Source organism: Dermacentor silvarum, chromosome 10 (assembly GCF_013339745.2).
Source record: "Dermacentor silvarum isolate Dsil-2018 chromosome 10, BIME_Dsil_1.4, whole genome shotgun sequence".
Lineage (NCBI taxonomy): Eukaryota > Metazoa > Arthropoda > Arachnida > Ixodida > Ixodidae > Dermacentor > Dermacentor silvarum.
Genome location: NC_051163.1, coordinates 22233907 through 22260304, shown reverse-complemented (window position 1 = coordinate 22260304; position 26398 = coordinate 22233907). Strand labels below are relative to the sequence as shown.

At 45.1% G+C, this 26398-nt stretch overlaps 2 protein-coding genes and 1 non-coding gene across 4 annotated transcripts; 1 reads left to right on the top strand and 2 right to left on the bottom strand.

The window, feature by feature from the left end:
• Positions 1–1833: 1833 nt before the first annotated feature.
• On the bottom strand, positions 1834–5705 carry LOC119466358 (leucine--tRNA ligase, cytoplasmic). The gene has a single exon (XM_037726865.2). It carries the CDS (start codon positions 5466–5468, stop codon positions 1890–1892), a length of 3579 nt encoding a protein of 1192 aa, XP_037582793.1. The 5' UTR covers positions 5469–5705; the 3' UTR covers positions 1834–1889.
• Positions 5706–10944: 5239 nt separating this feature from the next.
• Positions 10945–26200, top strand: LOC119431320 (activating signal cointegrator 1 complex subunit 1). 2 transcript variants are annotated; one of them, XM_037698800.2, is made up of 8 exons: positions 10945–11313; positions 12529–12664; positions 15426–15523; positions 17791–17966; positions 19601–19734; positions 20810–20950; positions 24883–25102; positions 25912–26200. In XM_037698800.2, the coding sequence occupies exons 1-8, from the start codon at positions 11169–11171 to the stop codon at positions 26038–26040; spliced, it is 1179 nt and encodes a 392-aa protein (XP_037554728.1). In that variant the 5' UTR covers positions 10945–11168; the 3' UTR covers positions 26041–26200. The 2 variants fall into 2 exon arrangements, with proteins under 2 accessions (XP_037554728.1, XP_049512813.1); XM_049656856.1 differs by having other exon boundaries at positions 11279–11407.
• Trnas-cga (transfer RNA serine (anticodon CGA)) lies at positions 13880–13951 on the bottom strand. The gene has a single exon. It is a non-coding gene; the product is annotated as a tRNA-Ser (tRNA).
• Positions 26201–26398: the final 198 nt, after the last annotated feature.

Here is a 26398-nt window from a genome sequence, read left to right as displayed (position 1 = left end):
AAGAGTCTACAAAAGACATAGCATAGAGAGTGGTCACATGGAGATGACGTCAAGTCGTCCGCCTTAGCGTGGGTGATTCAAATTGAGAAGCATCAGCGGGACCTTTGACAGCAATTTCCTAGGCAAAGAATTGATATACTGGGATGCAGAAAACAACGATAGACTTCTAGATGAATACTCTGTCAATCTAGCTCAACTTAATAGTACTTTCCTATAGTGTCCCTTTAAATAAAGAGTCCCACATCTTTCTGTGTATTTTCAGTGAAAACCACCATCATGCAGTCCGAACTTTGCAAATGACGGAATTTCTACTTTTCTCCTTACTTTTTGATCGCTCAGCACTTCATGTTTCTGAACCTCATCTTCCAAGTGAAATTATAGTAGATTAAGGAATGCACTTTTAAACTTAAGTTAAGACAGTTGGAATGTTGCAAAATAGCACAGTGGGTCATGAGGAACACAGTAATGGAGCATCCCGTATTAATTACCGACTACATCAGGCTCTTTCACATGCAGCCAAAGCATGGTACACAAGCGATTTTCCATTCTATCCCCTTTGGATTGTGGCTGCCACAGCCCGAAACCAAGCCCGCGATCCTTGTGCTCAACAGGAGAGGTCGCCATGGCCACTGCAGTCCAGGAAGGACCCAAATGAAAAGCATACCCAGCACACTGCATCTTGCATTAGGCACTCAAATACTTCATTAAAAAACGACTAAAAAACGTTTCAAGAACACGAGGCCAAAAATTAACCACTTTTATGCAAAGCAGTACTGTAACCTCTTTTATTTGTTCAGTTAGGAGCTGTTTACTGAACATTTGCTTTTGTTCCAGAGTTGAAGTTGGTAACTTTACATTCCATGTTATTCATAGTGCTATCTCTTATTTCTCAAATATTTAGTTGCAATAATTCAAAAGCCATCATTTGGTTACATAAATGAAAATTCAACCTTCACTCACTCTAATTAGGCCCCCTTGTGTTAAACACAACAAATTCGATTCAGATTGGTTTGACGGCTGCCTGGTGGGAGAATTTGCTTTATACCCCAGTCACATGAGGCACTTAGTGGTTGCAACTGGCTCCCTTAGAGTTTACGCAAGGGAACCAATCAAGACTGACAAATTTGACCTAAAATTGGGATTGAAAGTGCCCCTTACGACTGGGGTATTTTGCGTCTTAATAAGTAAACTGTAGCTGGGCCTCAAGCCAGAGCTTGCCTAGAGTTTGTTGCCTCCATGTGAGCAAACCATGTTAAGCATCAATTGTGTGTTCAAGAAGCCACAATATTGAAAATGTTCTGCATTGCATATAAAGTGCAGCACAGAACACGTCTGAAGTTGTCTAAAATCACTGTGAAAACACCCATAAATAAATGGGTCGCAAGCTGTTGGAAACAACCTCTTTAAAGTCCTGGCTGCACTCCTACCCCAGCCACTGGTAATGTAATTGTGCAACTATCAATATTACCAGTTCTAATGGTGCTCAACCTGCTGGCACGACTTAATATGTATTACCCTCTGCAGAGGCCAAAGCAATGACAAACACACTCCTTAGTATGATCTGGAGATGTTCATTACAGTGGGACACTGCTTGCTGAAAAACAAAAGCCTCGGTCCACAAACAATGTCACCACATAAGAAGTACTACGTGAATAATCTGATCTTCTATACTGTTTACTGATCGTGCCATAATTTGCATGAATTTGCGTCTCTTTTATCTTCATGCTTTATTTGTACAGTGACCTCACATGGCCTAATTACTCAACAGTAAACAGAGCCAAAAAATTAACCAAGGTGCTTCCGCTTGCAACAATCACTTATTACACATGAACATGCACAAAAACCATTTTATTAAATAGTTACGTAGGTGTCTCATCGCAACTGCCACATCAAACCTGTGGCACAACAACATATGACATTTGGCTTCCAACATCAACTCTAGTACCACCCAGTTCAACCTCTACGCCACTTTTGTCTGCCTTGATGCGGAAGATGGCCTCATCAGGAATGGCGATCTTGCCAGCCTCCTCGCAACCAAGAGTAGGAATACTTCGTGGCCCCACCATGGGATCTTCGTACCTGAGGAGCTTCACGCTGGCACCATCAAAACTGGCATGGCCACTCATCCTGCTCAACCGCGCCAACACCTTGGCTGTGCTGTCTCCGTCGAGCACTGGGACCTGAACCTCGAAGCAACCGGACGACTGCTGCTGGTTGATGCAGCACACATTGACAAAGGTATCGCTACAAAAGACCGCACGCGGCTGCCCGGGGCAGCATTCTTCCCGGATGACCTCTTCGGCCTTCGGGTCGTCGCTGAACTTGACTTCGATGTCGTCCACTTCTAGCGTGTTGAGAATGTACCTCAAGTTTTCCAAGAGCACCTCCCGCTCGTCAAAGTCGAGGGTCACATTAAGAGCATCAATGCCCAGTTTCTCGACCTTTTCGCGCACTGCCTGCGCGAATGGCATCACCTTTTTCATGTGCTTCTTCAGCTCGGGCTTGTCCTTAAGCTCTGCCGAGACGACTTTGTTGTCTGGAAGACCGTTGTGCTTCTGGAAGAGCTGCTTGAGCGTGGTCAGGATCGTCAGCTGCCAAGGAGGGAACGTCTTGGCCACCCAGATTGTTGCGCGAACCATCTGGGGTCCCGGAGGATGCATCGAGAGGTCTTTCTTCTTGCTACACTTGCTTCCAGCTGTACGAAATGCCTTCAGTCGCAGCCTGAACTCGTGCACGGAGTCCATGAGGTACTGCGACGACTTCAGGAGTGTTTCGTCGGGTGCCGAGACCACGGGCCACCTGGCATGCATTATGCTCTCCTTTTTCCCAAGCATAGACCACACGTGCTCGCAGATGTGTGGGCATATGGGGCTTAGGATGACGGCCTGCATCTCTATGAACTTCAGAACAAGGTCTCGGTGCATTCCTCTCAGCACGCACAGCTCACGGTACTTGTCCCTTGCAGCCTGGAACTCGAAAAAGCCAGTCCTCAAGGCCTCTTTGAACATCATCTGGTTGTAGTGTTCCTTGGTTACCATGACGCCATGGCTCATGTCGGCTTCGAAAGCTCTGTCCACGTAACTGTCCGTCGGGCCTGTCCGCAGTGAGGATAGGGAGGCAAGCATCTCCTTCACCCACTCGAGGAACGTGTACAGACGCAAAATTCCGGCATCTGCCATCGTCACGACAAAATTGGCATCTTCAATACCGTCGCCGGCGTCTGCGAGGGCCAGCCGCATTCCGTCAGCCGAAAACGTGTCTAATGCATCTGCAAGGGTGAGGAAGTTCCCCGTAGATTTAGACATTTTCTCCGAGTTCAGCAACAGGTGGCCATTGGCTCGCATACCGAGAACCCACTTCTCAGGCTGTTCAGGCCACATGGCACAGTGGTTAAAGATGCAGTAGGACAGATGGTTAGGTATCAAATCTTTGCCAGAGCAGCGCAGGTCCATGGGATACCAGAATTCAAACTCCTTTTTCATAGCATCGAGGGCTTCTTTCTTCGGAAGCTTAGTCTTGCTTGCAACATTTAGGAATATGTAGTCCCAGGCTTCCGGTGTCATGTCTTCTGGCTTGATGAAATATGGAGGGCAAGTTGACCCACCCATGAGGTCGCCACCTTGGAGGTAGTGAGCAACTGTGTAGTACGCCATGTAGATTGTGGAGTCAGATAGCGACTCTATCAGCCACGATTCATCCCATGGTAGCTTCGTTCCCAGACCGTAAGTTCTAGAGCAGGCATGCTCGCAAAGCCAGTCCAGGGTGGCCTGAAAGTTCTTGCGAACTTCTTCTGAGTATGTCTCCATCTTGGACAAAGCAGTTCTTGCCATGTCCTTCCACTTGGTGTCGCCGTAGTCGAGGTACCACTGATCACAGAGGGCCACAACACACTCATCACCGGAACGGGAAATCACCTTTTTCTCAGGCTCCATGTACACGACACCTTTGCCATCATCAACCATACCCTTCTGGATGTCCTTCTTCACATCCTGAATCTTTTTTCCTTTGTATGGTCCAACCAACAGCACACCTTCGTAGAAGCCCTTGAGATAGATCTTCTCCTTGGCTTCCTGAAGCTTATCGCGATCGTTCTGGCTTTGGATTTTCAGCTCATCACAGACCGCAACAGCCGATAGTGAGCCATAGCCGGGCACTTCCACGATGGGCACTGGATCAAATGGCAAAACTGTGCTGTCAGCGACACCATATTTTTGCCGCAAGGGTTCTTTATTCTTTAGGTCACGCAAGGTAGCATAGTCATCTGGCGAATCTGACGGCACCGAAGTCACCACCCCTGTTCCCTTGTCTTCCTTGATATTGAGCATCGGAAGTGTGTAGATGACCTTATGGCAGGTCAGCGGTGATGACAACCCAAGACCAATCAGATCCTGGCCCTTGAGGTTCAGGAGAACCTTTACCTTGCCGGCATCAGCTGTGAAGCCTTGATAGCTCATGTTGAGCGCAGCCCGATACGTGCAAACAAAAACATCACCATTTTTAAGCTCAAATGCTACGTAATCCATGTCAGGCCGAACCCAGCAATTGGTCTGCCCGTACATTGTCTCCGGGCGAAGTGTAGCTGCAACTAGAAACAGGTTGCGGCCTTGCATCGTCTTCAACGCTTTCGGGAGCGGTTCAACTGCCTTCATCTTGACTAGCAGGTACTCCTGGGGCCCGACGCCTTCTCCGGTACTTCTGTCGTGGTCCATGCAAGGCTGGTTCACCTTGGGCGAAAAGATGGTGTAACGTTTGCCAAACTTTATGCGCTGCCTCTCCTTGAGGCGAAGAAACTGCCAACGGACGAACGAGTCGTAATACGGGTTCACGTCCGTGGTGACGAACGAACGCCGCCAGTCCGCTTTGAGACCCATCCTCTTGAGGTCCTCGCGGATTATGGGTGGGAAGTAGTGCAGCCAATAGCCAGCGTCGGCAAACTTAGCGATTTCGTCGTCCGACAGTCCCAACGACTGCATGATCTGCCACTGGTACTTGGCCGCTACGGTCTTGGCGGCCGCCTTACTCTTCTTGCCTTTAGCTTTGCTCTTGAGCACGGCCTCGGCCGAGTCGCCGGCGGACTCCTTGGTGTCCTCCTCGTCTGCGGCGGCGTCGTCGGGAAACACGGGCGGACAGCCGAACTCTTCCATCTCTCGCGCGAGCTTGTCGGCGCACGCCTTGATCGGCATTCCGGTTGCGTGGAAACCGAACGGAAAGAGGCATTTCTTGCCGAGAAGACGCTGGTATCCGACGGCGAACTCGCACTTGGACAACGAGAAGGAGTGACCCAGATGAAGACGCCCGTTCACGTAGGGGTACGGAAAAGTGACGAAGAACTTTCCGTCGCCGCCTTCGTCATGGTCCGCGTCGACCTCGAACACTTTCTCGGCTTCCCATTTTGCCTGCACGCTGGCTTCGATTTCTTGAAGAGCTCGCACTTTGAAAGTTCCTTTCCTCTCGCCGGCAGATGCCATGCTGTGTTGCCTGTCGCACAAGGTATTGCGCCAGCCGAAGTTCGCACGCGGCACGGCGAGCAAAAAAACACTTGCCGCCGCACACCGGGGAAAAAAATCACTGGTAGCAGTGCACGTTACTCACTTTGATTCAACATATGACAACGCGCCCGGCCGGCCCACGTGTAAGGCCAGAACTCCTGACAACGCAGACCAACAAAAGCAAAAATAAAGACAAAAGCTGCTGCTACGTGAACGCAGAAGGAAACGGAACCTCTAAAATCTGAATAAAAAATTACATATCTGAGATAAGGTGCTTGATGGGTAGTTGTTTTGTTTTGAACGCTCGGTTTAATATCTTTACACCTGCTTTACACCCACTTTAACGTTTTCTTTGCGCATAATTACAAGGGTGTGAAGCAGGTGTGAAGGGTGCGTCATACATAGGCGTCATAGGTGCGTTCCGATTTCTTCCAGCAAGCAAAAGCTGTCAACTTGACGTCACGTTTTTACGTTGCCGTTCTCTGGCGCCAAACAGAAAAAAAACAATTGTGAGTAATTTTTTATAAATGTCGCGCAAATAAATAAATTACTGGTTTCTGTTATATTTTACTTTATAAAAAAGAAAATGTTTTTCCAACATCTCTAGTCACAAGGTTTCAAGACTGGTTTCGGTTTTCTAGTCTGGCGCACACATCGCTTGCTGGTCCTGTCCATTCGTGCGTTTCTTTGATTTTTTTTCTCGACAAACCAGGCAAATAACCGTGCGAAGTGTTATATTGAACGATACGTACCATAAAATGCGATCTTGCTGCAAATTTTGAGTAAGAACAAAGCAAGCATATGCGCATGGGTACGCTAAATTTAAACGTAGGTGGATCCCACGATCCTACCGATTTTCTTGAGGGCTGCAGTTCAAACTTCGCATTGTGAAGTGCAGCGCACAAGGGAACAACACTTTCCTGTGCACTCGTCAATTTCAGTTTGTGCGTCTGCATTACGTACGATTAAATTCAGTGGGACCCCATTTTTCCAATTTGTACATTATATATTGGACGTCCAATTCGGGACGTATCCTGCGGCGATCACTTCGGCTCATATCTGATTTTGCTCAACCAGCCAATCAGCGTGCGCCTGACGGCGATACTGTTGCCGAGGCGATACCTGTGGCGATACTTTCACCGAAAGTGACCGTCGCAGAATACGTGCCTTGGTCTGTGCCTTGGTTTCTATTGGTCATCACTGGAGCCCGCTGGATGAGCGTTCCCGTGAAAGAACGAAATAGTTGGTAATAATAATAGCATAATTATAAATGCGAGTCTTCAAATAAAAAATATTAGTATTTTGGTGCTATGAATAGAGAGTCTAGCATTAGCTTTTTGCAAAGTAAAAAAAAAAACTGTCTTGAATATTTACCGATTTATTTTGAACCACTGGTACCATGGGTCAAAGAAAATTTGCTCACAGCACCCGACAGAGGTTCCTCACAGCGAAGAGTTGACAAAAAAAAAAGGGGGGGGGGGGGGGGGTGCAATGGCGGGCATATATATATGTCATTGAAGAGAATTTCCATAGTGTGTTCATGCATGAGATAAGTTTCTCGGATGGAGTTTTAAGTATATCGATCCGTGTCATATCGAGGTTTAAGGCGCACATAGGTTTTTTGTTTCACCGTTTTCTCATTTGTATAAATAGGTACCGACGAGTCCAATATCGGTCATATATCGTCCATCGGCGGTGCTGGTAGACGTTGACCGCCGTATGTCGCCGCTGCAAACGCGCTGCACATGGCTGACTGCATCTCTATTAATTAGTACTATTAGGATGGCGATCACCGTGTTGAGATCGATCTCAAATCGGCTCATGACATCGAAAGCGAAAACGAAATGGACGAAGGCACAATATAGGTCATCGCCCCACACCTGCAGGTTAATACGCAGACGCCGTCGTGGCCTTTGATATATACGCGGTAACTGAAAAATAGCTGCGAGTGCTCAAAAAGGGGCCGTTATTATGTATGACCCGAACACCAGATGGAAATTATAAGTTTCACTGAATGTGATTCACGGATATGCGACCGGCCGCACCAAAAAAAAAAAAAGTGCTTAACGTTCAACCTATATAACCACCAGGCAGCGAAAACGTTTATTTAGCTTAATTGTTTTCAATATTTTGTTTGGCTTCCTATATCCAACTTCAAATAAAGTTTTGTGTGAGAGCAGCTTCCTGGCTTCATCTGTAGGATGCTGCCGTAAGCGTTATCGTATGCTACATACGTTTTCCCGGATCATGCGTTTATATTTTTCTTGATCCCCTAAGAAACGCATGTACAGCCTCCCGCATTTTAGCTATATCGCGCGAGCGTCCATCACGCGTCATTTTAGCGCCTTTTAAGCGGCGATAATCAGCCAGACCTGGCAGAAGTACTCTCAAGTGCACTAAGCACTCTCCTGTGCAAGAGTCGTCTAATGCGATGTCCCCCTCAGGACGACGTGCGACCATATTATAGCGTTCTCGCGCAATATAGCTAAAAATGTTAAATCACAATAAATGGAAGTACTATATTCTTTTAGACTGGTAAATGATTTTTAAAACAATATTTTCGCTTATGTAGCGGACAGAGGCGGAGTAACAGTAGATAAATTGAAGGCCAAACTTATAATTCTTGAATTTCGTGCCAAAACCTCAGCGTGACGCAACGGCTTTCAAAGTTCTTGTTCTTTGGGTAGTTTTGGCGCAGGAAAAGTTCGTTCTCTGGCTTATCTAGAAAACAATGTCACTCGAGTCCATCTTTACCGAACGGGCGTGGTGTCCCAGTCAAAAAATGCAATTGACTCCAATTGGGAAATCTCCAATTGGTACCAATTGGAACTTTTCCAATTGTAAATTAATACATAACTGGACCAATTGAAACAATTGGAACGTGACCAATTGGTTTTTGTTGGAGTGACCAATTGTACCCAAAGGGTGCCAATTGGTTTGAAACCAATTGGTTGGAATGGCCAATTGCCACCAGTGGGCAATACCAATGCACATATATACCCCACAAAGCAAACCTAAATAGGATTCCAGCTGTCAGAAACAGGTTTGCTATAGCCTTAGTACTGCATGCATATATAGCTATAACTCATTGAATGGGTTCATAAACTGAAAGTATGGTTTCCCAGTTGGTTACGTTCTAGCTAGTTTATTCCTATTGGTAATCTAATTAGACTCAGTTAGGAATGTAAGGTGGGCCTAGCTGGTTCAAACTGGCAAGTTCAATTGGACTCAATTGGTTCCATGCCCGACTCCATCGTAACAAAATGGAGGTAAGGATTTCCCAATAGGCCCAGTTGATTCCAATTGGCAAGTCCAATCAGACTTAATTGGTTTCACTTTGACTCAATCGTAACCAGTTGGAACAAGGGATTTTCCAATCGGTTCCAAATGGGTCCAATTCATTTCAATTGGCAACTCCAATTGGTTTCTCCTCTGATCCAAAGTAAGCATTTTCCAATTGGTTCCTATTGGTCCCAGTTGATTCCTATTGGAAAAGCTAATAGGAGTCAATTGTTTTTTGTTTTTTTTTTTTCTTTTTTTGAGTGGGGTAGCCAGAAATACTTTTGGGGAGGTGCACGCCCTTGACCAAAAAAGGGGATGGGGGCGTCCCCAGTTCTGCTGATAGATTGATTTCACTCTTATATCCAACATAATTGGCATTTTATTGTCTTAAGAACTGGCTGTATACTGAGCTAGGTAGCAGTTTCTGCGTATAAATACTTATACACTCTTGAACAACCCTACTCGAGGCAATTGAGTGAGTCGGCGGCCTGATCGAGAAACATTGCGCTGAGGTTGGTATATGTGCACTTAATTACGAGCCCCTTAATACGCGGTTACAATTCTAAAAGGGGCACTGATACACTTTCTGAAAACGGTAATAAAAGGTTCGCGATGTGCAACAATGCGCCTAAAATGCGCATAAAAATCGTTCCCTCTCGACGGCTTTTGAGGCCCTCTTCTGTTATGCCCCGCCTATGACGTCATAGACCCGCCTGATAGCCCCTAGGCTCCTGTCATTGGGCAATTGTTTATGAGTATTGTGCATGGTTGCAGCCTCCTCGGTTACTCCCGCGCAAAAGCAAACGGAAGTGGCGTAGCCAAAATATTTCTTCTTCTTCTTCTTTTTTTTTTTTTTTTTTTTTTTTTTAATAGGGGTTGTAGGACATACCCGGTGGCGTACACTCCAATTGGCTACGCCCCTGGCCTTTGCGACCAGGCCGTCGCTGGCCTCCTCCACCGCACGAGAACAATTGAGGAAAAATTCTTCCCTTACAACGGCTTAGCGATAAAACAAAAACAATAAGCAGGTATTGATTGCTATTAATTGATATCGGCGCTGCCCCAGCTGCGGTACCTGAGGAGGAATGGGGAAAATAAACATTGCGCCCTTTATATAAACGTTATTAAGCCATTTTTAAATAAGTGTCTCAGATAATATATTCATTGAAAGGCATCGCACTCGATCACTCCAGTGTGTTCTCGGCTTTGAAGAATAAGTACGTGTTGCATGGGCTCCTTGCAGAGAATGACAATCAGTACTTCAGAAAAGAGTTCCCATTCCTAGACATGAAAATTCCGTATTTTTCAACACTTTTCCCCGCATAACTCTAAACGAACCCCCGCAAATTTCCCTGCACATACGGAGCCACACAGACATAACCTTCGAAAAAGTAACTTGCCAACAGCGGATGTTAGATGAAGAAACTCACGTTGACAAACATTACATGATTTATTCTACATTTTGGTCGGACAGTATAATGAGAATTCTATTTCTAGAAATAATGTGGCGTCCAGTTCGGCTCCGGACACCTTCCGCGTACATTGGAAGCTAATCGACTACACCAACTACACCGCCGCCCTGAAGCTTTTCGATTCGTAGTAGTTTCAAATATTAGAGAGCTATACAGTTTTACAGCTAATCGAGAGTTTTACAATGACGAAACAGTTTGAATTTCATGTTTAATTGTACGAAACAGCATATCGACTGTTTAAGAACGAGAAATGACCGACTCCAAGTCAAGCCCGTGCACTGACAATGATATGCTGCGGATTCACGATATGAACTTTCACTCCATGAATTTAAAATTCCCTGCAATATTAGGAAAATTCCCTTTTTATTCTTGGTCCAACATTATGGCTGAAAATTCCCCGAAAAAGGGAAAATTTCCTGCACGGAACATCACTGATGACGATCACAGACAAACAGGCGGCGCAATGCGACTCAGCGAAATAGATGCATATATACTTATGTATTCACATCTACTAAAAAAATAACGTGATGGAAATGATTGACTGTGCCAGGCGAGTCAAAGGTCACGCATATAGTTTCACGTGCGCATCTGCTTTCGATCAGCAACGTTTTGATGATTGAATTTGGCGCTCTGACTGCGTCACAGAAAACTGTTGTTTACGTAAGCGCTTTAAAAAAAGTGACGTCACTAAGTGTGTTGGACACGGGACGGAAGTTGTGGCTGGGCTGGCGGCCGCCGCCACCGTGTTCTATGCAGCACGGTGCCACCGTTTCTTTCGATATACTTTCGCTTTATCAGTTTCGTTCGTTTTCGTTAATTCAACATTACGCGCGCTTGACATTTCGAATGAATTTGCTATCGACTTTTATCGTATGATATCGCTGCTCGCCTAGAAAAAGCTGCGTCTCGCCCCAATAACGCAGCCATGGATGTCCTGAACTGCGAGCTCCTTTGGATCGGCGGATCCTGCTACCGCAAACTGACGCCGATCAACCGATTTTCGCCGTCGGGAAGCGTGGACGTTGCGGACAAGTGCGACGAACATATTTACGATGTTGGTGCCAGCGGTGGTAAGCGAGCTTTGCCGCGAGGGGATGTGTGCATGTCTGGATTAGAACACACCGACATGCACGTCGACCTGCACAGTCGGAAGTTCTAAAAACCGTGCGTGCAAAAGTGTTCTACATATGTTGCATGCCTGGGCGTTAGTTCATTGCGGAGTCGCCGTGAGGGCGGCATATATGGAGGTTCGACTACGTCTCTGATCGCTTGAAGGGCCGGATAAAACTGTTTGTGCGAGGCGCCTGTGTTTTCTCAAGCAAACATAGGCAGCAATGCTTGTGGTTCCGTCTGCTTGTAGAAGCCTAGTGAGGAAACCCGAAACCATCATGCCTCCGCTAAACTGACGCATATAAGCATGATTGACTTTGCATTATTATGCTGTGTTCCTAGAGTAAGTGGCAACTGTATTAGGATTTCTTATAACACAATTAAGCAACTGTCGATCAGCTGTTCCATCTAGAACGCTTGTAGAAATAAAAGTTTGTAGGCTTGCTTGTAGTTTAAATGCTGATCATGTACAGTCACTGTCAGACTTAACCCGAACAATCAAGACACATACTTAGCAAATTAATTATAACAGAAGCAAGCTGTAAGGTGCAAACATCCAATGCCTTGGAAGGTGCAGTAGGCCAACAGTTTATAAGCACCGCATCCAGTAACTTCCAGCAACGTCTCCAGGAGAAAGAAATAGGTGGCATTTGGGTTAAGTATGATCGAGGCTGTACATGCAGTAGAGGACAAAAAGATATATTTCGTATTTTCGGTCTTACGAGCTAAACTTCTTGGAAAGATTGTGCTACGTCATGCCCGACTGCTAGCCTCGGGGGAATAATCCTCTTGAACACTCACCGCCATGTTATTTACAGCACATAGCTTACTCATCTTACTCATCGCACACATGACTTGCCTATTCCAATAATCTAATCGCAAGGAGACCATATACATACATATACATACACAGGTTAGCCAAGCGAAAGGCATGGCATGCTACTGCAGGTTTAATATATAATACGAAATGAAAGAGAGAAAAACACACACGGTGGCACGGGCACACAACCTCGTAATTGTAGGCAATAGGGAGCACCATGAAATGGACACTGGCAATAAACAAAATCTGACAAATAAACAAACCTCTCTCTGACCTGCTGGCAGCAGCAGTGTATGCCCTGTCGACAGTATCGAAAAAGACGGCAACTTGTAGCTCTTTTTTTTTTTTCTTCCAGTAACTTCCTATGATGATGAGCCTACCTGCTTGGTAGCAAAGCCGAAAACTATGCCAGTGTTGAACGATGACAGCTCGGCCGGAGGGCCGAAAGGATTCTTTCGTCTAACGCACTATGTGCCGCAGAAGTTCATTCCGTAAGTCAGAAGCACACTGCTTTTACGTTTCTCTTTCTTGTAGATTATATAATTACACATGAAATATTGAGCGAATTGTGCAAAGAATGTGAACTCCGTAACTTAGCATGTGCATATATTTAGTGGGTGCGTATGTGTTATGATCATGCTTTACACGTGGTGGTGCACAGGACCCCCTCCGATTTAGTTAAGAGGTGTGTTTTTGCTTTGTACATGGGAGATGTGGGTATGCCATTCATGCTGGCCATTGGTAAACATTTACTCCCAAAATGATTGACACCTTCACTAGTTGCTGGTGTGTCTCATGACCCCTGTATTGCTTTAGAACGTTAAACCCCATGAAATAATTTGTTCTTGTAAAGATTGATTATCAATATGGATAGGAAGGTACTTGATTAAACATTAAAAGCTAATTATTCTTACGGCTGTACTTATTAACCTCATATATGTCATCAGGCCTTGTATTCAGTAAGTGATAGACTTAGTGTTATTGTAGGAGTACTGTTCAGTAGCAACTAATTTTGAATGCGTTGTCACTATCTGGAGTCAAACAACTCCTTCCAGCTGGTTCACAAGACAGACTTGATTGGCACTCAATTTGTGACAGTCATTATGTGACTCAGCGGTGCTGAGTGATGCTGTAGTTAATAAGTACCTTCAATTAGCTGATATGGTTCATCACTGCCTTAGCTGATATGGTTCATCACTGCTGCGTCATGTGACAACTGGCACATAGACTGACAATTTAGTCCTTCACAATAGTCCTGCTAGTCATTTCAACTTTTGATAAGAATTTTGACACAGCAAGCATTTCCATTTGCGTACAGAAGTGATGCAGCTACCGAAATGTACAGTGTAGTGCAGTATGATGCGATGACCCAGCAGCGTTTCAGTAGTAATGTCATTCTGCTGCATTTCTCGAGGTTGTGGGTTCAACTCGCAGCTGGGTTGGCCACATTTAATTCTATAAGGGTAGAATGTAAAAATGGTCATGCACCAATCTTTAGGTGGACATTAGGGAGTCCTGTACTATAGCATCTCTCATATTCTGGAACGAGAAGAAAGGGAACCGAGGGGCCCGATTTTTATTAATCATATCATAAGAAGCCAACAAACAATGACACCAAGGACAACATAGGGGAAATTACTTGTACTTACTAATTGAATTAAAGAAATGATAAATTAATGCAAATGAAAGCGGGTGAAAAAACAACTGTCCACAGGTGGGGAACGAACCCATGTCTTCGCATTTCGCGTGCGATGCTCTCACCATTGAGCTACCGCGGAGCCGTTTTCCCATCCACTTTCTGGGGTATTTATATTTTACAACTAGAACTAACCCTGGGAGTGTTAGGCAGCGCAAGCACAAGTAATTTCCCCTATGTTGTCCTTGGTGTCACTGTTTGTTAACTTCTTATGATATGATTAATAAAAATCGGGCCCCTCGGTTCCCTTCTTCTCGTTCATTACATAACGAGGGCTCGAATCCGGCAACATTGATGCCTTCAGGTAGCATGTGTGAGTTTATTGACCAGTTTCCATCACCCAAAAAGATCACGTGCTCGTGACGCCTGCAGCAGAAAGGATGTTCCACATCCACCTCTAGGTTCGTGAGTGGTGGCGCTGGCTAACACTCCCAGGGTTAGTTCTGGTTGTAAAACATAAATACCCCAGAAAGTTGATGGGAAAACGGCTCCGCGGTAGCTCAATGGTGAGAGCATCGCAAGCGTAATGCGAAGACGTGGGTTCGTTCCCCACCTGCGGACAGTTGTTTTTTCACCCGTTTTCATTTGCATTAATTTATCATTTCTTTAATTCAATTAGTAAGTACAAGTAATTTCCCCTATGTTGTCCTTGGTGTCATTGTTTGTTGGCTTCTTATGATACTCTCATATTCTTGTGTTGCTTTGGGATAGTCAATCAATCAGTCAATCAATACAAACGCGAACATCTAATCAATATACGAGTAGCAGTAGCTGTATGAGTGCATGTTTAGGCCTCACTTCTAAGCACTTACTAAATGATTCCCTTGATCAGTAATCGACATTGCCATATAACAACGTCGATTTCAGTGTGAAAAATAATAAACAAAATAGTAGTGAACGCTAATAAGGAGAATTCTCTTTCATATTGGTTCCACCTGTACTTGCTAAATGCAGATATATGTTTTGAGGCTGCTGAATTGCTAAAGTAACCCCACACAGCCTAGCATATCATTTTTGATACACTTTTAGCCTTCAAACTCTGATATAAGCACTGGAAAGCTTACACAAAGCTCTTAGAAGCTTTCTTTTATATGTCAAAGCAAGTTTTCGGTTGCAGGTAGTTCAAGAAACCAGTTACTAATGAATTAATTAATCAATAAATTGATATTTAGTATACTAGTAATTCCTTGCTCAGGAACATGTCTTTTGTTTTTTTATTGTGCAAATGTACTGTCCATGGCCAGAGTAGCGCATTTCCTGTGAGCAAGTTGTGTGGTTTTTTATTATTGTTATTATTATTTTTTTTTCATGTGGAATGGTGTTTGGACTGTGTGCTTAAAGTTAAGTTCTGAATTGTTTATATCTGGTGTAATTCGTTGCTGGAGCATATAGGCTATTTATATTGTTATGCATGTATGCAATATGCATGTATCAATATTTAAGCTGTGGTCTGCACATCAAGCATTTCATGCCCTTCGAATGCTGTGCTCCGTGAAGCTGCATAGTATTGGGAGCTAGTATACTGACATTGTCACTCTCTTTCTTCTTTGTCAAAGGCGGCTCTGTGGAAAGAAGCATGTCGTCAGGATTCAAATGGAACACGATACCAACACCTCAATTAAGGTCCCCAGCCCAGATTCGTGCGAGGATGTCAGTAAGTAAACTTCATTACTCTGAATTCAAAGGAGACCGCAATACTTATCGAATGTGGTTGATAAGCCCACCCAGTCACTTATTGTCGTTAACACCCAAGCCAAAATATTTAATTAGAAACAAAAAAGAAAAGCATACAACTATGCTCTCGCAACCTTTGTAAGACGACATGGGCCACACAATAACTTGAGAAATGTGTAAGCTCGATTTGTTCGCTGGGTTTTGTTTATGGGTTTGCCTACTTTTGCAGCACAACTCCCTCGCTGATAATATATTGCCGCATGTAAGTTTAGGGAAACACTAGAAAATTATTTTGCATAACAAAGCACGATACATAAGGCTACAGAATAGTACCTTTGCAGGTGTGCTGTGCCTCGAATCTTGTGTAAATGGTTGTATGTTTTCTATAGATTAAAATGTACCGAGTACATTGGTGCACAAGATTTTTCATTTGTACGTTTAGTGTGTGGACACAGTTATCGTTTCCACGTATGTACAGCTGCCCCGGAAAGTAGATGGTGCACGCGAGCAGTGACCGAGCGGTAGCAGTGCGTGCTACATTGCATGTGCATGTGCTGACATTTCTTCAGCATTGACAAATAAAAGTATTTGCTTGCGCTAAGTTGGTGCCCTATTCAATTCCGTTCATAAATACCTGCACTTCACGGGGCCCCAGACACGTCGCTGCTGGTCCCATCTTGACGAAAAGGTTGACTCGATTGTTAGTGAACATAACTTGTTTCCACTCAGCGACAGTTCATTGTTCGTGCGCTCTCGCGGGAGCCAAATACTGATGCTTTTGCCTAGCTGTAAGATAGGGTTCTTGTGCTGCCACATATCCTTTCTAGCCAGCTTCGTACAGTCGATTCCTGATGGCGCTGAGGCTGAATTCCAACTCAAGTGCATCACGTATTCCCTTAGTGCTTTGAAACGCTAAGGAAATACGCAGTGCACCTCAGTGCTGCAGCAACAATCAAAAGGCCAGTTTCAATAGACATGCGACGCGGATGACCAGAACTATGAGCATCAGTGAGGCGACCGTTCTCATCTCTATAGGCCTATATAATTGTGTTAACTGCTGTTATCGATCTTTCCGTCCTCCGGCATATTTCTCACTCCAAGACACCCTGAATAAACAGTTCAGTTATAAGGTGCCTCTCATCAAGTGGCACGCGGCATTTTCACTGCACTGGAGACGTACAGCGTTTGTCGCCATATTTATTCCACGTTCGCAACCAGCAAGGCCACATACTGCGTAGTACTTTTATCTCTATTTCTTTCTGTGGAAGTTAAACAAGAATCACTGCATCATGATATGGCCAATACATTGTTTCCGTTGACGGTACGAAAATAAATGGTTCCTGCAAGCGCATAAAAGTTCCCCTAGCATCGACTGCTGGATCAAGCACTCCTTCGCCTGACCCATTAATCAGGCAGGGTTTGAATGCAAATCGAAGGGCACCGCAAATTTTTTTTCCGCATGCTACGTAGTTCCTGATACCGCTGCTAGTGCCAGGAGATGCAGATCGACCAGCGCTCACACTCCATTTACTTTCTGGGGCACCTGTACACTCGGCTATCAAAGTTTACGGGACATGGGTTCCACGGCAAATATGAATTTATGCTCTGTTAAGGCAAGGCGGCTTTAATTTACTAGATTGCTGTATGTAGGTAGCAAGAACTACTACAACCTGAAACTTTGAAGTCGATGCTATGCGCCCAGGCTTTGCATGAATTCAGTTTTTTTGCAAGTGTCTCATGTCCTGCAAATTTTTGTGGTCTACTGTACATTGAACTATCTGTATTCTCGTTTGTACAAATCAAACAGTTGCATGCCCGCCGGGTAGGGTCTTGAAACAAGACTTTCAGTGCAGGCGAATACCCTTACAACGGATGCCGTCACTGCGAAATGACCCTCAATGTAATGAACATAGGTGCAGCAAATTATAGGATGTAAAGAACGTCAATCTGAAATGAATCGCAGAAGCGTATGTATTCGGGGCTGGTTGGTTCGCTGTTGTGTGTCCCTTCCTTATGCCTTATTCGTTTCAACTGTTTTCTGCTCAAACCTAAAATATTTCTCGCCAATATCGGCAAGTAAAGACTATATGCTTATAGCGAATATCTGATATGACGACACTTTGTTACGAGAAGCTTTGACTGTATTGAAAATTAATGAATCAATAAAATATGTTCCGTAGGTGCTTGCCAGTGCTTGTTAGCCAATCGTTGGATACGATTCCATTTGCCTTATCTGTCCGTGCACAGTTATCACCGGTCAGAGGGAGCAGGATGTGGAGTCTGCCCATCTGCGGATATCGGCCACCGTGTCCGGCATGCGGCAGCACGAGCACTACACGCACTTCGTGTGCTTTCCCCTGAACAACCAAAAACTCGGCGGCACGTTGGAAGAGTTTAAGGAGATTGTCATGAAGTCGTGCACGGTAAGAACTTAATTACAAAATTGCAGTGGTAACCAAAGTTACGCTATACTGTATAGGAACTAAAGTTTGAAGTGCTTACAATGCAAGAAGGCTTCTGTTGTTCTTATTGTGCATTTATTCGATTTGACAGTTGCTTGGCAGGGGCAGTCCAACGTGTGGATATACCTACTCAGCAGTCTGACATGCAGTTATAGTACCCGCCGCAGTGGCCCAATGGCTATGACGTTGTGTGGCTGAGCTTAAAGGGTTTCTGGACCCCAAATTATGCGTGTTGTTTGCTTACTATAGGACTCGACGATGCCTCCAGCACCAGCGAAAGTGCCGGAATCGGAGCATTCAATATTTTAAATTGCTCCTGAAATCAAGTTTCCGCGCCCACTGCAGCATTATACATCAACAATTTTCGGCAGCGAATGTGAGGCAAGGGGCATGTGACTTATGCTGTACATACAATGGTGAATGTAAAAATGAACACGTGTTTCGTGCTTTTTTCAAGCTACAAAGAGGACACGCATTTGCGCAATGCAAATTAATTTTGTTTGCAAACGACACTAGGTGTGCTGTCCAACGGTCTACACTCGAAATACAGGCACAAGAATAGGCATTTGCATGTAGAACCTACCTGTGAACAGTGTTTAAAGTTTATTCCGTATATTTTTGACAAACATTCGATGGCTATTTATAACATCTACTCTGTATGAGAGGGTGCGTTTGCAGGCGCCTTAACTAGATGGTACCACCACATCCAGCACTGGTGTGGCCGGTGTTTGGTTGGTTGGCCACAATGGGGATAAAGCTTCCGGTACTGCGAGATGTAAGCCGTGTTTTGATTGGAAGCAGTATAGACCCTAGCTGGGTGAGTGAAATGCAAAAGGGTATGCCTCTTTCTGTCGTCTGCTTTTATTTTGAATTTGTAAGTTGAATAGCTTCTGTTTCGCCATGTCAATTTTCGTGATTATTTTTGCATTCACCTCGTAATAACACAAGGAACACGTTGTGATGCAGAACTCGGCGGGTATAAAATAGTCGGAGGGCCCCTTTAAGGGTCGAACATTCAATCTTGGTCACGGCAGCCACATTTTGACGGTGCGGAATGAAAAACTTGAATGAGTGAAAAAAAGAATGAGTTTGATTTATGTGCACATTAAAGAAACCGAGGTGGTCAAAAGTAATCCTGGGGGTTCCCTACTATGGCGGTGCCTCATTATCAAATTGGGGTTTTGGCACATAAAAACCCAGAATAACATCTTTTTTTGCGCAGTTATAGTGTTCTAAAGGGACAAATAAGTCGAGCTGTATTAATAAATTACCCTTCTGTAATACAAAAAAAGCCATCGACAGCCATGTCTAATTGGATCTAGGTGACCGTCGGCGGTTGATCTGGAATGTACGGTGATGCAAGTATGAATAGCAAACTGAGCTGAGCCGCGAGGTCAGACTCGACAGCCAGGCTTGACGCTGTCGTTGCCTTTCGAGCGTTGCTTTCCTTTCTAGGCACAAGTCACCAATGAAGAGTTAGTTTATTTAGTTATTCATTCTGGTTGTCTTTCTTCACCGTCACTGCATGGTGACACCATGTCAATGAACAATGTTCACGGTTCAAGTGGCACTTGTCCGCTTTCGTCCGCACCTAGGGTCGAGGCCTGGACGCGAGCCTGTTTGTGAACAAGCAGAAGCTGCACCTCACCATCGGCATGCTGGTGCTGCTTGATGCCAAGGAGTGCAGCATGGCACAGAAGGTGCTGGAGGGTTGCAAGGACCTGGTCACGTGAGTGTGCTTGGCTGGTATAACGTCGCAATTCATCCCGCTTGATTACTTTTTTTTTTTTTTCTTACCATCCACCGCTCGAGATTGGCCAATTGTAGTGGTAATGTTTGCGGAGCGACGGTTGAACCACTAAGACAAACGAGAGATAGGTTCACAGGAAAGTGAAGAGTTGAAGCAATCATCAGTGGTAGAACAAAGCGTGTCTCAGGCTGGAACTCAGTGTTTTGGCTAGGGGACTAGTGTTCATAAGGGCGAAAGTAAGAGTATTTGTCAAAGTATTAGTCGATAAGTCAAACTATTTGTGAGGGCAAAGGCATCGAGGCTTTGACAAAGACAAGTCCCTTTGTCGGCATATTGACTCCAGCCCAAGACATCCCTTGTTTGAATTCTGTTGGTCATTGAAAAGAGAGGTCTACAACAACTAGCTGCTGAGCAAGTTGGTGAGGATTCAATGTTTGAAAGGTTAAATGTATAAAACATTCACTAGAGGAACAAAAAGGACAACATAAAAATGCTATCTGTCCACTGAACTGTACCTTACCATTTCAATGCGACCTTTCAGTCGACAGTTAGTTGTTTTTTTTTTTCCCCCTTTAATCATTCTTCTTCTAGGCCTAACTCTTCAAACCTAGTTCTTCAACCAGCTGTAAATGAGAATAGTAAGTTGGTACTGATTCGTGTTTGAAGGGTTACATGAGAACCTATACAGTATAAAAGAAAGACTGAGAATGACTGGATATTTCATGCGGTCGGTTTGTGTCTTTTTTTTCATCCTGTGTAGGTTTTTACGCTATCCTTAAAACGTGAAACAGCTATTGCTTACAAGGAACCGAAACAATTGTCATTATGCTTCTGCAGCTTGAGTCAGTCAGGTTGCATTCCTCTGCAATTGTCCCTGCTGGGATGGGAATTTTTCTGTAAAGGAAACAATATGGGGGGGGGGGGGGAGCCAACACTGACATCTGCCAGTGTTGGCTTCTTCTTTGTCAAACAGGACCATCCTGAAGAAAATATGGGGGGGGGGGGGGAGCCAACACTGACATCTGCCAGTGTTGGCTTCTTCTTTGTCAAACAGGACCATCCTGAAGGATGAACCACTGATGGTGCGTGTACATGGCCTGGAGATTATGAACGACGACGAAAGTGAGGTGGACGTGCTGTATGCCAAGGTGTCATCGTCGTACATCAAGGAGGGACCCTCACGGTCTCCCGGGAAGTGAGTTTGCGAAGTGGTGGGCAATTGGGGTGAATTTAGTGTGCACCTCACTGTGCGATTCATTCCAGAGGCAGTCTGCGTAGACAAGAAAGCTGGTAGTACATTGGTTTAAGGTAATGAATTGTCACGTCTTCGGCATGCAAGAAAAAATAAGGTAAATCAAAAGGCTCGATATTTGCATTAGGTAATTCATTCATTTATTTTCTACTTGGACAAAATTTGGGGTGTAGGGCCTGCAAAACCTCTAATTGCCGCTGGAAAGGCTCTTAGCACCAAACAGTGACAGCTGGACGGAATGCATTTTTGCGTTATATATACAACTGGGACAGCCACACGTGAACGCATGAAGTACTTACATTTAGATTGTGAGCACAGAAATTAAGAAAATAAGTAACAGTGCAGTGGCAGAGCACATAACAACACTTTTAAACATTGGTGCACACGAACAACCACTGAAAGTGTTCCGATTGTAAAGCAGAATTAATTTCAGAGGGTCATAGTCAAGTAGGCTCCATATTTGTAAAAGGTGGTAAGCCCTTTTGTGGCAGAGTTTTTGAAATGGGCCGTAGTTTGTACAAGTTTGAACTACATAGTCAAACCCAATTGCAAATATTGAACCTGGTTAGAGGGACATCCCCGTGTGCCAATGTCACCAAGATGGGCTAGCTAGGGTTGCCACCTGGCCAGTTTTGTTCCAATTCCACTTTTGTTTATGCTCAGTTATTTCTCAAAGCTCTGGTCATGCAGATTGTAGATTCCTGAATTTTTTCCTGTTGTACAAACAGGTGCCACGGAAACATTGGCATTCCTCACGACGGTGATTACATAAGTGGCCTATGTCTACATTGTAGCCAATCTATAAAAATACCTGGCTCAGACCTAAAAGACACCTTATCATGACCATGTCTTCAGGCTTCACAGCAGGCAACTTAAGCCTAAAAGGTTACAGGACAGCGCCTTTGTGCACTTTTGTCTGTGTGTTCCAATGTGCTCTCCGATGTGCTTGGCAGGCTTTGAGTGCGAGAATTTTATTGCAGCCAATCTACAGGGATGCCTGGTTCAAGCCTAAATGAAACCTCATTATGGTGGTGTTGGTGGGCCGTTGTTTTGCTGCAGGCGGCTCATGGGCGTACCCGCTCCATATCTAAAGAAGTAAGGTGAAAACGTAGCAGAATGCAGTCAGTGCATCTTTCTCTCATGGCCTTGGCAGGTTCTAAGCCACCACTTAATTTCTACAGTCTCCCACTGGAGAACCATCATCATCAATGTATTATATGTCCATGGCAGGATGAAGGCCTCTCCCAGAGATCTCCAATTCGCAATTACCAGGGGTGGGACTCCTGCGCCAATTGCGCCATTTTGATACAAACGCACACTCCTGCGCCAACTGTGCCAAACACAAAATTGCGCCACGCTGCGTCAGAACGGCTTCGGCATGTGTGCTCTGGCACTGGCCGCGAACAGCGAGCCGATTCGTTCTTCGAAAAAGAGTGCAGCCGTTCGTATTCCGCACACCGCGCGATGGCGCCTCCCGCAGTTTCTCTTCATTTTCGCGCTTATAACACTGGACTTTCAGGGCTTCTAGCAAATGACCGGCGTGCGCGCGCGGCCTGTCCCGGCTGTTGTCGCTGCTGTGGACGACCAGGGCGGCTGTATTTAGTGTGTACTTGAATACAATTGAGTCGGCCAAGCGGCGCGGCACACCCTAGCTGAGTCGCAAAACGACAAAAAGTAGGCTGAGGGCGCCGTGAGCGGGCGCCGTAAAAAGAAAAACTACTATTCCAATCTGTTTTTAAGCCCATATGGGCGAGGCCTGAGCCATTTTGACCTATCACGAAGGGCTAATGGTGGATTTGGAATAAAAGTCGCAGTTTTGCCTGAAAGGCGAAGTATCGATTGTGATAGCAAATTAGTAGACAGCTGTACAAAGTAAGGATGTTAGTTTTATCGGCGGTGTAAACATGTAAAAATTTGCTAACTAAATTAACAAGCATAGTGTCACGCGCACACAAGCAAACGTGACCATCTCTCGCGCTAACTAAATTAACAAGCATGGTGCCACGCGCGCATAAGCAAACGTGACCATATCTCTCACTCGATGACCATGGAAACTCGTCAAAACGCTGGAGTAACGAAGCGCGGCAATAGCAGCGACCGGATTGGCTTTCGTGTTGCATCGCTTCAACGCGAATTAAGCAGCAAAAACACTGCGCACACGAAGCTATTAGCACTCGCACTCTGTCTCTATCGCAGATCGCTTTCAAGATAGGGTTCGTGCGGTCGCGCTATACCCCGCAGCCGCCGGGGTAGAACGCCCCTACCTCCCCGCCCCTGGTGACTTGCGTGTGACGGAAGACGGAACACTTTCTCCCCACTTTCCTCCTTTGCGCGCGCGAGATTGAGCCGCCACTGTCGGCTCACCCTCGCACGCTATCACTCGCATATACAGCATATGGCGCGGCGACAAAGTTATCGCCCATGGACTTTATACATAACATCACGACAATGCCGACGGCCGAAATACACCTGGAGTGTCCATTTAATTGCTGTCACAATAAAAGCAGATTGGAATAGTTCTACGTTATACCAACCCAGGGTTGATTGCGGCTCTCTGGGTCTGCGGTGACATATGGTGACCCAGAAATTGTTACAGCGTCGATTGGAAAGTCTGATTTGAGAACATTTTCCGCCATCATGAGCGTCGGCGCGGGATTATAGCGTTCGATCGTAGTGCCACCAATGTTTTCGGCTTTACTATAAAGCATGCGCCGTGCCACCACTTGAGCCACTCGTCTGTATTCTAGTACACTTTAGCTACAAAGCGCGCTTCTACTACGCACTTCGTGTTGGTTTATTCTGTGTTTCGTCATGGTTCCGAAGTATGCTGCCACATTCCATTATTCCACCAAAATTCAGATTGGCCTGCTTCAAACTGCTTCAAAATGAAATTTAGTCTGCTCCAAACTGCTCCAAAATGACTTTGGGCAGTCCCACCCCTGAATTACCCTTATCATGCACCACCTGATACCATCAGGTGGCTAGCAATGTCCAGATTTCGTCTTCCCATCTAGGTCATTGCCATTCTCGATTGCGCTTCTATTTCTTGGCATTCGTTCTATAAATTTGATATATACTAACAGTGAACAAGAACTTCCCTTATTAGCAAAAAGCAGGTGCAATCACTGCCATAGCCAGCACTTTTTTTTTTGTACCATCTATGGTCACCTGAGGAATCATCATCATAGCCCTTTCAAGTCCAATGCAGATAACAAAGACCTCTCTCTCCCAAGGATCTCCATTTACAGATTTCCTGCATCAACCAAATGCCACTATGTGCCTGCGAATTTCCCAGTAACTTCAATTAACCGTCCTGTGTTTTCCTTCCCCCATTACCCATTGTGTTAATTTTATACTAAACCACCAGTTATCAGGGTCGGTATTTTGTAGCGATGCGTTATGCTTTATTCTATGCTCGTCTTATCATCCACCGCTCACGGCCGGCTGATCCCGTTGATAACGTGAGCGAACCGTCGCTCTGACCACTGACCAAGCGCGAAAAGGCATTAGCATCGGAAAGGTATCACTACAAAATACCGGCCCTGCTCTGTGTGTCACACAACCTGCCCCAACTCAAGCCCTTCCTCACCTCAGGCAGGGCTTCCTCGAAAGAAAGAACGCGTGGGCTGTTTGAAATCTCAGCTGTTTTTGTATGCAGTGCAGCCACTTGATGTTTTGCAGACACAATTGCCACCTTGTAATCTACGCGCCGCGATTTTCTATTTTCAATGTGCAAACTTGGCGAGTAGATCTTCAAGCTCGTTATGGACAAGTTTGGGTAGCATCGAATTGCGTCACATATCGAACCATTTAATGCACGCTAGTCATAAGCGGGGTCAACTTTATTACTGAGACTGCGTTGTCTCTGGGCGTAGGTGCAGGCTGCAGCTGCTTGCCGACGCAGTGGCCCAGCGCTTCTTGGACTCCGGGTTCATGCTGCGCCAGCAGGATCGGGGCCGCGGGCCCGAGCACGTCAAGCTGCACATGACCATCATGAACACCCGGCTGCGCGAGCAGCGCTTTGCCACCGAGAACACGGCCCTGCCGCCTGCGCGGAAGCCTCGCAACTCCTTTGATGCCAGCGCCATCATGAAGGTGAGACAGCTCGCCCCTGTAATTCTCGAGTGCACCTCAGTTCGGGGCTGTCGGCTATGTCACGATTCTCGGTCGGAACTCTTGATTAGCCGAAGCTGAGCAGGATCAGGCTCAAGTAGTCCCTGCAGTAAGGAGGCCACTTGAGAATGCCAACTGTTGCTTGCTATTCTTTTGCGCAATAGTTCTGATGCCTGTCTCTAGTGAGGCAGTTACAGTGTCCAAGGCATGCGATGTGGCAAACATGTGGCATCTCTTGCCACATGTTTGTGTAGTCTTTGTCGGGCACTTCGCATCAACCATACAGTGAATACATCCCATAATGTTTATTTGAGGTTGAAAGATATTCTGCAGTGTTAGTTTAGTTGTAGAATATCAAGAAGCAGTGGAAGAGATGTGTGACTTATTAGGATGTCAGCATGTAGGTGGCCTGAATTCAATATGTCGTGTATAACTTCCTGTCTCTTTTTATTCATGGTGGTAGTCAAACCATCGCAGGTTGACATCGGATGGGTGTTGTCAAGTTGCATTGCTGTTGCATGTATGTCCCATTGAGAGAAAGCTATTACAGCAAATGGGAGTTGTAATTGCTTTACAACGTCATTCATACGATGCCAGTTTCACAGAAGTATAACAAAGTTCTGCGAACTGTGTTTCATGGAATGATGTGAGCCTAGCATATACATTGTTTCTTGCATTCTGAACCAGGGGGAGCATTTAGATCACATTTTTCTTGCTGACACATACAATGACCATGTTGCCACAATGTGTTTACATGTTTTTTTTTTTTCTCTCTCCCTCTTTTTATGCAGCGCAACCGCGACTTCAGCTTTGGGCGGGTTCACGTTCCCAGCATCAATGTGGTTCATCCACACAACTGTGATGACGACGGCTTTTACAAGAAGATAGCCACGCTTTGCTTGCCAAAACAGCAGCACTAACAGTTTGAGCCATGGAATCCTGTGATGACTTCTTCCAGAATTGTACAAATAGCTGTTTCTAATCATAATTGCGTATTTAGGAAATACGCCATTTCTATGATCTACAGTGCAGTTATTCTTTGCTTAATAAAGAATGCAATAAGGCCTTGTAGTGTTTTTACATTGCTGTGTATTTTTTTTTATATTCATTAATGGACACTACAGTAACATGCACGTGCGTATGTCATGATGAAGCTTGTCGTCATTCTCAATAACAGCAGTTATATGTATATATGCAGTATATAACTACTGTAATAGTATATACTAACTGCCATTATACATATGGGGTGTATCCTCCTGAGACCTGAACACAACTATG